Source organism: Panthera onca, chromosome B4 (assembly GCF_046562875.1).
Source record: "Panthera onca isolate mPanOnc1 chromosome B4, mPanOnc1 haplotype 2, whole genome shotgun sequence".
NCBI classification, from domain to species: domain Eukaryota; kingdom Metazoa; phylum Chordata; class Mammalia; order Carnivora; family Felidae; genus Panthera; species Panthera onca.
Genome location: NC_138345.1, coordinates 22,647,069 through 22,660,789, shown reverse-complemented (window position 1 = coordinate 22,660,789; position 13,721 = coordinate 22,647,069). Strand labels below are relative to the sequence as shown.

General features: G+C 34.7%; 1 protein-coding gene across 8 annotated transcripts in view; it reads left to right on the top strand.

The window, feature by feature from the left end:
• ARHGAP21 (Rho GTPase activating protein 21) overlaps nucleotides 1–13,721 on the top strand; it is a 136,854-nt gene that overhangs the window by 75,312 nt on the left and 47,821 nt on the right. For all 8 annotated transcript variants that reach the window (XM_078450340.2, XM_078450338.2, XM_078450334.2 and 5 more), the window contains 3 exons: nucleotides 8,588–8,680; nucleotides 10,649–10,727; nucleotides 13,397–13,451. In XM_078450340.2, coding sequence (XP_078306466.2) covers nucleotides 8,588–8,680; nucleotides 10,649–10,727; nucleotides 13,397–13,451 — 227 coding nt within the window. The remainder of the gene's footprint in view (nucleotides 1–8,587; nucleotides 8,681–10,648; nucleotides 10,728–13,396; nucleotides 13,452–13,721) is intronic.

Here is a 13,721-nt window from a genome sequence, read left to right as displayed (position 1 = left end):
ATATTTGTTGAATGAATAACACTCTTCAAGAGTCTTTCTTGTCTAAATAGATTGTCATGCCAGAAAATTTTGATTCATGTCTGACACCTAGTGGTATTTTACTCAAACTGCTACTAAGTGGCAGCATTTTCCTTTTATTTGAGGGAGATTCTGCGGCAGGTCTTTTGCAGTGTAAGAGCTTTGTTCCTGAAACATATCTCTGACTTGGTTTGGGGCAGTTTTACTATTGACATCTTCTAGGGCTGTAATTTGAATAAGTCAGTAGTGAATATTTATTGGTCATCTGTCATATGCCAAGCACTGTTCTGTATGCTGGACTTTTTCATGTAGGGTATGTTCTTTCACATGGATGACCTCACTGAATTAGAATACGTAGGCAGAGCATTCATTGGGAACGGTTAACTTGATTGGGAACTTAACTTAGAGTTCTGTGGTGATTTTACACGTGAAACCTTTCTAAATTTATTTCATAGCTTTTGGTGCTGTCATTTCTATGTCATGGCATACTGCTTTTCATTAATGTTAAGTAGGCATTTGGGACAATGAATGTAGAAGGCAAGGTTGTGTTTGTCGTCCGTTTATATTATCCACACCTTGGAGAGTATTACATAGTTTGGAGAACTATGGGAGGGTTTTGTTATCTTTCCTTAAGAAAAAGTAGAGTTCCTATTTGTTGGTGATGTATGCTGAAGTATTTGAAGTATTTCTTGAAGAATTGGCATGATATCTGGGATTTGCTTTAAAATACTTTAGGGAAAAAAAAGTAAGCAGGAGTGAAACAAGACTGGCAGGGTTTTTGCAGCTATTTAAGTCATGTTCATGGGGGTTTATTCTACTGTTTTGTCTATGCTGGACATTTTCTGCAGTGAAAAGTAAACAAAAATAATCAGATGGGTGTGGGTTAAAAGAAAGTGTATCATGATTAAAGTAGAATATGGTCTGCTTTTTAATATTTAACAGATTTTATTTCATTATGTTTCACCTGATACCTCTTGAAGATGAGGTTGAGTAGAGAATATGTGTTTGCTTATAATAGATATAATTTGACTGAGCCCCAGCAGGCAACATTTTACAATGTCCAGAGGTTATTGGAATTTGAGGTTTGCAGCTCATAATTATTGGAGCTGCAGATTGGAGGCTTGGGAGATACAGTTTTAAAGTACTAGCCATCACTCTGGAAATGAGAGCACCTTTAGTAGAAATTTGGGAATACCTAGATTTAATAAAATGGCATATATTTATTTTTTTAATTAGTGCTTCTGCCATAACCAAAGGAAATGGAGTACCCAATAACCTGCCATATCAGTCTTCTTAAATTGGCTGCTGCTTCATAATGATATATATGGATTTTTGCTTGTTAGACAATGTGTCTCTGTTAGGCTCTTAGGGTAATCTTGTATGCCATCAGCAAACCAGACCCCCAAAATAAAGATTAGAAGCCTGTTTTCAGCAATTAAAAATGGTTATGAAATATTTCAGGCAAACAGAAAATATAGGGGAAAAAACGTGGCTTCCAAATGCTTGCCACCTGTATTTGTCGTGTTACCGTCTCGCATCCTTCCCCCCAGTTCCAGCTCCCCCTTCCCTAATCGCCCCCCCCCCAGACATAAATGATTATAAGTATGGTTAAGGTGTTTTATATTACTCCTTCCCTATTCTCTTTCTTCAGAGGTAATCACTAGCCTGAATTTGGTGTTTATTTCCCCCCGTTTGTTTTCTGCCTTAAAGTAGATTCATAATTCCTAACTTTTGCTCACTAAATTCTTCTGCATAACCTTTTTTTTCCCCCCTGTGGCAATCTATTACCCATCCAAAAGAAGCTGAGCTCATTTTTCATTATTTAGATTTAACTCCGGTATCTATTTCAATCTACATTGTGGTTTCACTTATTTTTGGTCTGAAAACTAAATATCAATTTCAATAAGCTATTTAATTGATTTTCTTTAAATAATTAATGCCTGGAGCTTTAATGTTCCATTATTTGATGTATCTCTCTACCTTTGTGGGAGTATACTTCTTCCAAGGCTTGTATAACTTTCCTATGAAGCACAGTTTAAGTTCAACGGTTTTCTCTTGTGTAGAGATTTTTTTTTTTTTACAACAAAGAAATAAATTAAAAGAATACTTTAAAAAATTAACTCTCATTGTAAATGAGATTGGTTCCATTTTTTAAAAAATTGTTCAGCAGCAACCTTGAGAACTCAGAGAGAAGGAAGAATTTGAAAAGCTTAATCTCAGTGGTAGCCATTATTTTCTATTGGTTTGTTTTTGTTTAAAACATGGATGGTATTTCTTTGTGTAAAGTATAAGGGCGCCTGGGTGGCTCAGTTGGTTAAGCGTCCGACTTTGGCTCAGGCCATGATCTCACAGTCCGTAAGTTCAAGCCCCGCATCAGGCTCTGTGCTGACAGCTCAGAACCTGGAGCCTGCTTTGGATTCTGTGTCTCCCTCTCTCTCTGCTCTTCTCTGGCTCATGCTCCGTCTCTCTGTGTCTCAAAAGTAAATAACAACTTTTTTTTAAAAAGTATATATTTTTTTCACTCTGTTAGGAAATATTTTTCTCTTGTCCTCAGAACTACAGGATTCCCTGACTTATACCTATTAATCTGTGGATATTCATTACAGGGTCCTTTTTGCAAGTGGCATACTTCAAAACTGTCACTTCTTAAAATAATCTATTTGCTTTAATCTGTTTGCTTCTATTCTAAGTTTAGATTTTGAAATAATTTACATGTTGCAAGTGATTTTGATTTTAGCATTCTCTAAAGAAGAAAGTTATTATAGGTTTAAATAATCTTTCTTTTTTTAATGTTTATTTCTGAGAGAGAGAGAGAGAGAGTACACGAGTGGGGAAGGGACAGAGAGAGAGGGAGAGAGAGAATCTGAAGCAGGCTCTGCTCTGTCAGCACAGAGCCCGATGTGGGGCTCAATCTCACGAACCATGAGATCGTGAGACGCTAACCGACTGAGCCACCCAAGTGCCGCTAAATAATCTTTCTTAACCGACAAAGCCCACTGGCCTAGAGATGTAGCACACTGGTTTCAACACCAGTCTTTTTTGAAAACAGGTGTGTAGTTCATGTCAGTTACTGGAGACTTTTTAGTGCAATCCCTTAATTTTTTTCGACCTTCTTTTCGTTAGCGTTCTGTAGTGTTTGGCTTATATTCCTCAACTTTCCCGTAATCTGGCAGTTACATTTGTAGAGATACTCTTTCAACCAGGATTTAATTAAGTACTTTCAGAGTGACAGGCCCCCTGGCTCATTTATCCCTGATCTGTATGTAAACCTTCTGGACGTTTATTATCAGTCTAGCAGAGTAATAACATTTATTAAATACCTACTTGTATTAGACATTATATAAGCATTTTAATGGATTATCTCTTTTAATCCTCATAACAGCCTTGTCAGGTGGGGATATGTTACCATCATCCTCATTGTTCAGATGAGTTAACTGGATCACAAATAAATCATTTGTCTCAAATCACAGGGAGGTGAGGTTGCCAGATAAAATACAGGATGCCCAATTAAATTGAATTTCTGAGAGACAACTAACTCTTGTATAATTTGATACCCCCCTCCCTGGAAAATAAATGGCAGAGCTAGGATTTTAAACCATATAATCTGCCTAAAAGGTCCAAGCTGTTAGCTACTGCCATATACGGGCTATGGAGAATAAAAATCACATCTACCTGGATATTCATCCAGTATTTGGAAGGCAATCACTACCTACACTTACTTTCTTCTTTCTTTCTCTTTCTTTCTTTCTTTCTTTCTTTCTTTCTTTTCTTTTCTTTTCTTTTCTTTTTTTTCTTTTCTTTCTTCCTTCCTTCCTTCCTTTTTACTCATTATTTTTCAGTATTTAGTATAATGTAAAAATATGTGCTTTTTTCCCCTGATTTCAAAGTCTAATATTCAAGTAAATTCATATATGTGTTTATGTCTTCTTGTTTAAGTCTTTATTAACTGTATATTAAATAACATAGCCATTGTCATTTAGCCATTTAGATTATTCAAATTCTTGTCTTTTTACTTCCTTTTCTCAGATACAGAAAGATTTAATTACATGTGTGTGCTAAAAAGATACATTTTCTTTTCTTTTTTGATAAGATCAAGGAAATGACACTTGAATAAGGTATTTAACATGGGGCGCCTGTGTGGCTCAGTCGGTTGAGCGTCCGACTTCGATTCAGGTCATGAACATGCAGTTCGTGAGTTCAAGCCCTGTGTCGGGCTCTGTGCTGATAGCTCAGAGCCTGGAGCCTGCTTCGGATTCTGTGCCTCCCTCTCTCTCTGCCCCTCCACCGCTTACACTCTGTCTCTCAAAAATAAAGATAAAAAACCCTTTTTTAAAAAGGTATTTAACAGTTCTTTGAAGCATGTCCTATGTGTTCTTTAAAAAAAAATGAGAAAGTATAAAACACAGATGTAGAATTAAAAGAGGCTTTTCACTAAGAATTGCCAAGGAAGCTATCTGGCCCTGCCAGATGATAATACAGAGAAGTAAGAAATCATTTTTCCTTATGAATTACCACAACTCAGGATCAGACTTTTAGTTTTGCACATCTGGAAATTGACTTAAAAAACTAAAGACACAGAGTGCCTGGCTGGCTCAGTCAGGAGAGCACGTGACTCTTGGTCTCAGGGTTGTGAGTTCAAGCTGCACGTTGGGCGTGGAGGCTACTTAAAAACAAAAACACAAACAAACAAACAAAAAATGAAAAACAAAACAAAAAAACCAGGGACACAAAAGATTGAATAAACACACATTTTAAATCTGGTATTTTTCATTTCCAGTTTCAGTAGGATATATTAAAGAGAAGATGGTTTTTAAAATTATTTTTTCTTTTAAAAAATTCTTTAAAATTTTTAATTGAAGTATAGCTGACAGAATATATTAGTTTCAGGTGTACAATATAGTGATTTGACGTTTATATATATTACAAAATGCTTGCTATGTAAGTGTGGTTACCATCTGTCACCACACAAAGTTATTACAATATTATTGACTATATTATCTATGCTGTACTTTTCATCCCATGACTTACTTATTTTATAATTGGAGGTTTCTACCTCTTAATCCTCTTCACCTATTTCACCTGCCCACCAACCTCCCTCCCTTCTGGCGACCACCAGTTTATTTTCTGAATTTGAGTCTGTTTTGGTTTTTTGTTTGTTTTTTTTTCAGATTCCACATAGAAATGAAACCATATGGTATTTGTCGTTCTCTGTCCATCTTATAAAAAGAAGACACTCTTAAAATTAATGAGCCAAGTGTTTAATTCAAGACTTAGAGTCAAGGAACATGGAATTTGAAAAGAAGTATGTTTTGTAGTGAAACCTGTCTGTAATTAAGGGATATCAATTTTCTATTGTCCAGAAGGAATCGGATAATATCTAGGTAGCAATAGTAAGTCAGATTTTAGAGAAAATTCAGAAAGGAAAGTGACAACAAGAATCAAAAGTGTAATTCTCAGCAGATGTAATAGTTTCTGCTGCAATATTGGCCCCTATTTTATTCAGTCTTTTCCACCTTCATATGTTTTCAGGCACAGTGTATTGAAAGATTTGTCAATGACAGAGTGTCTCTAGATTTGTAATGACAATCACTGCAAAGTTAATATTTGTTTTATAGAAATTAAAACAAAATTATTTTGGACTACATCTCTTCTGTATATGTGAAATTTTCTATCGGGTTTACTACATTGCTATCCAGCTAACTTTTAATTTTTTAATAGAAATTATTAATGTCATTTACATTTTGTATTTTTAAATATAAGTAGGGTATAATCACCTTTCGGACATAGTGGACCAGAAAACATTAATGAGAAAAGTGTTTCTTCTCTTTTATTGTACAAATCTTTCCATGAAAGCAATGACTTGATTCAGTAAAACTTAGTTAAACCCTCAAATCTCTAGCTAAGAAAAAGTAGATGGTTTTCTTTCAATGCCAGCTCCTGTAAATGTTGAGTTGGCTACAGAGAGACCTAGACTGATTATGGACTTGATTGAAATTAAGTAATTGCATTTTAAGTGAGTGATACTGAAAAGAAACTTTTTTCTATTCAAAGTCTTTATAAGCGGACTATCTACTTGTATTCAGTAAAGCTTGACAAAAGAATAAATAGTTCAATTATTTTTGAAGCAGCAGGGAACACCATATTTGGATTCAGACCTGAGTTCAAATCCCTACTCTGCCTCTTTATAAGGTACTTAGTCTGTTTCCTCTCGGGTACAACGACAATATTAGGATCATAATGCCCATCCCGAAGGCTTGTTATGAGAATCAAACTAAATAATAAATTTATTTATTCATTGAATAACTATTTATTGAATACCAGTTCTGCACTAGGCGTTGTTGTAGGTACTGTGGATATCAGAGAACATGATAAAAATCCCTGCTCTTCATTTTAGTGGGAGGGACAAACAGCCAAAAGGCAAGCAAATAAAAATGTAATTTTAAGTAGTGAGTGATAAGTTCTGTGAAGAAAAATAAAGCCTGACATCCACGGGAAGTTTCCCCCGGCTTTTTATTATAATTTTCAACACACAGCAAAAACCTTGTCCATCTTGGTTCAGCAACTAACCTGTTGCTATATTTGCTTCATTTACCTCCTATCCACATGTGTATCTGGGGGGTGTGGGTATCTTGGTTTATTTTTTCTCCCAACCCATTTGAAAATTAAGTTGCAGATATAATTATAGAGATATAATCATATAATCCTAACAATTAGTCCCTAACTACTTTAACAGATATCTCTTAAGAATTAGGACATTCTTCTTTATAGTAGGGATTGAACTAACATTAGTTCTTTTTTTCCTCCAAAGCCTCATGGAGAAAGCAGTCATCAGAAATGACAAAAGGGTTTATAATATTTTCATGTCATCTGAACATAGAAGGCTGTATAAAGTTTCTTTGGGAAGATATATGATATACAGGATATTTATAATTTTTTAAATTGGATAGTAGGTACTTTGTAAGTGTGTTTTTATTACCTTTCATGTTTTTAATTCTTAAAGACATAAAAATATGTCACTAGTTTTCATTTAAACGCTACGAAGAGTGGAAATGTACATTGACTGAGGAATTACTCCATTTAGCCTTTGGAAACTCTTTAAGAATGTAAAAATATAGAATAATTATCTCTATTATAGAAGAAAAAGTTACTAGTTTGTTTAAGTAGAAGTGTTTACTTAATTGCAACTAGATTATCAAGTGGCAAAGCAAGGATTTGGATCCATATCTACTGGCTTCTAAAAACAAGCAATTTCCACTATACCCTGTTGCATTATAAGTGATTGACTTAGCCATTCACGACTTCAGAGGAATTCCTTCAGAGTAAATAGTTAAATATGTAAAGGAATCTACTGAGATATATTCCTTTATTAAGAATTTTTTGAGCCACCTTTGTGATGCACCATGATGAAAATTTAGTTTTATATGGCAAGAAATGTAAACTTTTAATATATGACACTCATCTTTTGCCTAGCATTGCAATTTAACATATATTACTATATTACTCCATGCATATATATGTGCTTCATTTTCTCAGTCAAGTTCTTTAAGAGTCAGGGCTGTGTCTTCTACTTCAGTGGTTCCCAAGCATGAGTGTGCATCACAATCATCTCAAGAGTTTCTGATTCAGTAGGTCTCGAATGGAGTCCCCAAATTTGCATTTGTAACACATTCCCTGGTTATATCAATGCTGCTGGTCTGGGGACCACACTTTGAGAACCGCTGTCTACCTCTTGGCCTTACCTCTCACCACAGTCCTTGCCTTGGTGCTTATCACTTAGCTTAAATGCCCTCTCATCTGGGAATCTTCCCTTGATTTCTAGTTTATTGAAACTGTAAGTTGTTCTCAAATGTTAGTGTGTACAAGAATCGCCTGGAAAACTCGTTGACAAAGCAGATTTCTGATTGGACCCTGAAACATGGATTTTTAGCAAGCACTTTCAGTGTTAATGCAGGTGATCCATCGATAGATTGTGAAATATTGACTTACGGAGTTGATCATGCGCTTGTCATTGCTATGATTGTGTATTTTATTTATTATTGTTTTCTATACTACAGTATCATTTTGTGTGTATGTCTGTCTCCCACCAGAGCCCCTGAAGGGAAAGGACTGAGTCTTAGTCATCATTATAACTTAATGCTTAGCACAATGCAGTGTTAAAGAGCAGTAGAGTGCGTACTGCCTGTGAAATCTAGCTATGTGACCTGGGAGGATTTAATCTATCCTAGCCTCAGTTTCCTCTTTTATGCAGTAGTGGTAGCAACACTTAAGTGCTGTGGAAATTAGTTCTCAGGGCATGTATAGTCTTTAGTGTAGCAATTTACATACAGAATGTCCCCACTAAATGGAAACCATTACTATTGTGATGGTGGTTGTGTTCTAGAAGAAGCAAAATACATGTTTGACTTAATGAAAACTCCTAAATTATGATTTTAGCATCCATATTCAGGATATGTGTTTCATGCTTCATTAAAAATCTTTGCTTCGTTGCCTAAAATACCATTTTCTCTTTTGGCATTTTAATAAAATATTGTGAGATAAAATCATGCCTTGGGCTTTTTTTCTCCTGCAGGAAAACCAAGAAACCGCTTGGAACCAATGGACACCATATTTGTTAAACAGGTTAAAGAAGGGGGACCTGCTTTTGAAGCTGGATTATGCACAGGTGCTAATATTTTTCTTTAAATAATAGCTTGTAATTTCTTTTTTACTTCATTTCTTCCTTCTTCCATATTTCATTTTCCACATTTTTATCTCCTGTATGTTTTTTCCTATGTCTCTGCATCAGTTATTACTATTTTTGAAACCTACTTAGCTGTGTGTTTCTTGATACCCAAACTGATGGGTTTGGACAGAAATAATATAAATTATAAATTAGGAGCACTTTTGGTTACCACTTAGAGAATGGACTCTTGGGGGCCCTTTTAAAAGCACCTGTTTTGCATACATTTAATTTTGATGAGGATTACAAAAAAGCCAAATGATAAAGATGTTTATTGGCATAATTGAAATAATCTTGGAGATCCAAGATTTGGAAGTACCTTATCTGCCAGAAGTGAATTAACTAATTTGCACTGCAAAGAATAACCTAAGTCTGCAGTGGAAGGCAGGACTTGCCACGTAGGTATCCGTGGATGCGGTCTGGTAACTGTTCTAAAATACTCTTGTGATCTGTGATTTCAGCAAGTCTTTTTTTTTTTAATTTTTTTTAATGTTTATTTTTGAGAGAGAGAGACAGTGCTTGAGCAGGGGAGGGGCAGAGAGAGAGGGAGACATAGAATATGAAGCAGGCTCTGGACTCTGAGCTGTCAGCACAGAGCGTGACATGGGGCTTGAACCCACGAACCATGAGATCATGACCTGAGCTGAAGCCAGACACTCAACCAACTGAGCCACCCAGGTGCCCCTCTGTGATTTTAGTAAAAACTAAGAGATTTAGTTTAGGTTAATGCACACACTAAAATAGTTACTCTTTTTGTTTTCAATATGAGATAATTTAAATGAAAATTAGTAAAGAACTATGTTTTACTGCCTTTTGAATAAAGTGTAGTCTTTTCAGCTATAAATAGTACAATCAGCGGATGTTGCCACTAAGATTTATTAGGATGTACTATTTATTGATTATCTCTTCTGTCATAGTTAAAGTAAGCCTAATCCTAATCTCATTAATGTGTATAACATGTATATCAGTGTACATGTGGGATTCCATTACCCGGAATGTATCTCCTATCTTATCCTAAGCCTCGCAAAAGCAGGAAGATATGGAGATGCTGTGAGAAGCACACAGAAAGTACTTTTTTTTTTTTCTATTTTCCATATCTTTTCTCTCTCAGTCTTTTCCTTTCTGCTCCCCTGAATTCTTACTAGTAATCCAAATGTCCTTTTCTTTATTAAAATGAAGAACAAGTTAATATACAGAAAGCCAAAACCATGTGCACACCCATATTCAAGTTCCGTAATATAGCACTAATAAAAAAAACTAAATGTGTTGGGAGGATACTACAAGGAAATGAGACTGAAAGTAGAGGATAGCAAGGTAATAAAAACAATCACTGTCTAAGCGCACTGAACGATGCTTCTCTATCAGAGATGACAGGGTAAACAGAAAAAGCTAGGAGTTCTGCAACTCAGAAAACAAGTGATAGGGTTATAAATAGTATAGCTGGAGCCACTTGGTGACTATACCTTTTGGCATTTCTAAGCTCATCTTGCCTGGGGCTCTTAAGACCTAGCTCTATTTCATCAGAAGTTGTATGTATTAAAATTTAGATTCATTTTTGTGAAAGATACTTTAAAAGATAATGAACAAGAATATGTTAAAATTAAGTACATTAAGAAATATTTCGAAAGTTGGGGCGCCTGGGTGGCTCAGACGGTTAAGTATCCGACTTCGGCTCAGGTCATGATCTCATGGTTCGTGAGTTCAAGCCCCGTGTCGGGCTGTGTGCTGACAGCTCAGAACCTGGAGCCTGCTTCAAATACTGTGTCTCCCTCTTTCTCTGCCCCTCTCCCGATCACTCTCTGTCTCTCAAAAGTGAGTAAACATTAAAAAAAATATTTCAAAAGTATTCAGAAATGACTTTTTAAGGAATTCCCCATGTGTTTTTGTTTTTTTTTTTATTCCTCTTTGTAGGTGATCGAATTATAAAAGTCAATGGAGAAAGTGTTATTGGAAAGACCTATTCCCAAGTAATTGCTTTAATTCAGAACAGGTAAGATTCCTGAAATATGATTAATTTTGGCCAAAGATGGGTGTTTATAAATCAGTGGAGGAAGTACACTTAATACATTAATGTCTGTACCCTACAATGGGATGTGGAGAAGCAGGACTTTTCCTTAAAGTGGATAACACATTTGAGAATTGCCAAGAGTGGGAGGGAGGGTAGGGTGGGAGGGAGGGCAGGGTGGGTGATGGGTATTGAGGAGGGCACCTTTTGGGATGAGCACTGGGTGTTGTATGGAAACCAATTTGACAGCAAATTTCATATATTAAAAAATAAAAAATAAAAAAAAAAAAAAAAAAAAGAGAATTGCCAAGGTTGAACTACCTGATGGTAGCTTAACTTGGTGGCTTTGCTTTAGCAAATCTATCAGATTTGTGATTAAAGTCCTTTAGCATCTGAAAGGAACAGAGTTTAGATTTAAATGAAATGACAATTAAATTTATGATTTGTTTATAACAAAAATGTACATGAAAGCCAATGTAATTTATTTTAAAACCTCTTCCTTAGATATCTTTATATACCTTATTGAATCACATTCTTGGCTCCAGTTTATTCATTTGTTGTAATAAAGACAGCAAGAAATTCTCTTTGAATCCATCTCTCACCTGTGTTCTATAGAATGAGAGACTTTTGAATTCTAAAGGCAAATAAATATGTGTAGAGAGACTGTGAGATCTCAAAGATAACTTAGTCCTACTCTTCCTGTCTACCACACACCGAGAAAATTTTTCTTAATTATAAATAAATAAATAAATGGAAAGCCAAAGTGGTTACCAAATTGAATTCCTGTCAGATGCTACTGGCCATGACTGGGGTCCCCTTGTCCAGATCATCCCTATTATAATTAAATTGAAGTTCACTATTTTCTGAAGACTTTTATCAAAGTCCTCCAACCATGTCTAAAGCATTTTTTGATATAATCTACGTTATTTACACTAATGCCCTAATACATTGTCATTTTTGCAGTTAGGTGATGTGATTGGGATTTATTGCTCTCCAAGTATTCTTCTTACTGTTTTACTATTTAATGGAATTCTTAGAGAAAGCAAATCTTAAATCTTGCGTCTGATGTTAGATTCTAGGTATTCCTGACAGTGATCCCTATTTGATCTCAAGTTTCGGAGAGAACAGGGGACTGGTGAACAATTTAAAGCCACTTCAGAGGCAGTGGGGAGGTCACCCAAATTTTTATTCCCTTGAAATAATTTAGATCATTATACGTACACCAATGTATCTTATCAATTTGTAATTTAAGAATTTTTCGTGTATTTGCTAACATCTCTTCTTTAAAAATAGTATTTTTCCAAGTAACCACGACTTAATCTCTGTTACTCAAAATCCACATTAAGTTTTTTTTTGGTTTTTTGTTCCTGGTGCAGTTCGTCTCTCAGAATAATAACACTTTGGAATGACAGTCTTGATTTTTCAGCCGATAAAGCAATTTGAAAAATAGAGGAAAACTGTTTTTTTGATTATCTTATTTTCTTTTAAAAAATTGTGTTCCTTTTGTCTGCAGTTGGTAGCAAATGGATAATGCAGCACAAAGCCATTGAGATTCTGCAGTGTATTAATGTAAAAATGTATCCTTGCAGAAGAATTTATCTAAGCATCAGTATGTATTTTCTACCAGCTCTAAATACTGAAATACAAGTACCTACATATTTTATCAATAAAATTTATTTGAACCTGTGGTTCTTACAGTTGACTATTCTCAGCATTTATGAACCTCATAATAAGTTCAAATCGAACAAAAAGTGACACCACTAAATTATTAGGTTTCGTTTTCTTTTTTTTGTTGTTGATTGTTTCTTCATCTCTTGATTGTATTGGGGGAAGAAAAAAATCTGTCTGATATTGTTAGGTTAGACACTGAATCACTTGATGGAGATAGCCCACCATCCTTGCCTTTTCTAAATGTAATTCCAGGTCACAGGACTCAGTATAATTCACCCCTTTGTGCTTTTTTGAACCTAGAGAAACTTCTCTATCATTTTTAACAGGGCAGTTATAGTACCAAAATAAAGTGAGACTTTGAGCCCTTTCTCTAAAGCCTCTAAAATTAAGTCAGAGAAGAAAGCAAATAGTTGAGACACTATATAGTTTTTAGAAATGAGTCATTTTGATAGTTATGATGGTGAACTCTGATTTCCTTCACTTCTGAGGCCAAAAGGGAATATTTCAAAATTGAGATGTTTAATATTACTTAAAATGTTAAATTTGAGGGTTCTTTGGTTATTTTCATGTGACTATATTTTTAACTTGATAAATAGTGAAAATATGTGGTAAAAATTATAATTCTTTCTGTGACTTGAATTAAAATGATAAATAAATATATGCTGAGGAGCTTTGTTCCAGGAGTATTTAACATAAGTAATAAACTTCATGTTCCTAAATTAGAAACACATTATAAAGAAGATTTACCTGGTTATAAATAGCTCTAATATATGGCAGGATGCCTTCTTTCGTTCATAGTTAGCTTGTATATATAAAAGTGACTTCTTTTTTTAATGATTTGGGTTTGAAAAGTAAAGATTAAAAAAAAAACCCAAAAATTAAACTCGTAAGCAAATTTAACAGATACCTCTGAGCTATTTTTTATGTCTTTTGTATACACTTGCCTCTCCCCTAAAATAATTTTTATATATATTCAATTTCAGTGATACAACATTGGAACTTAGTGTTATGCCAAAAGATGAAGACATTCTCCAAGTGGTAAGTTTTATTTATTTAAATCTGAATTGTTCAACAGTCTCAAACACTAGTAAAAATCCTTTAAAGATGGACTTTAAAGGTGGAGGTGGACAGAATGAAAGATTCTGGGGAAATTTAGCAGAGTCTGGGATTCTCTATATTTTACCAAAAAACAAATAAACAAACAAAAAAATTTTTCAACAAAAAAAAATCATCAATTTTTACAATCAAGTGACATAAGAATGTTCTATTCATTTTGACAGTGAATTTCTGTTGTTGCCATTTGGAAGG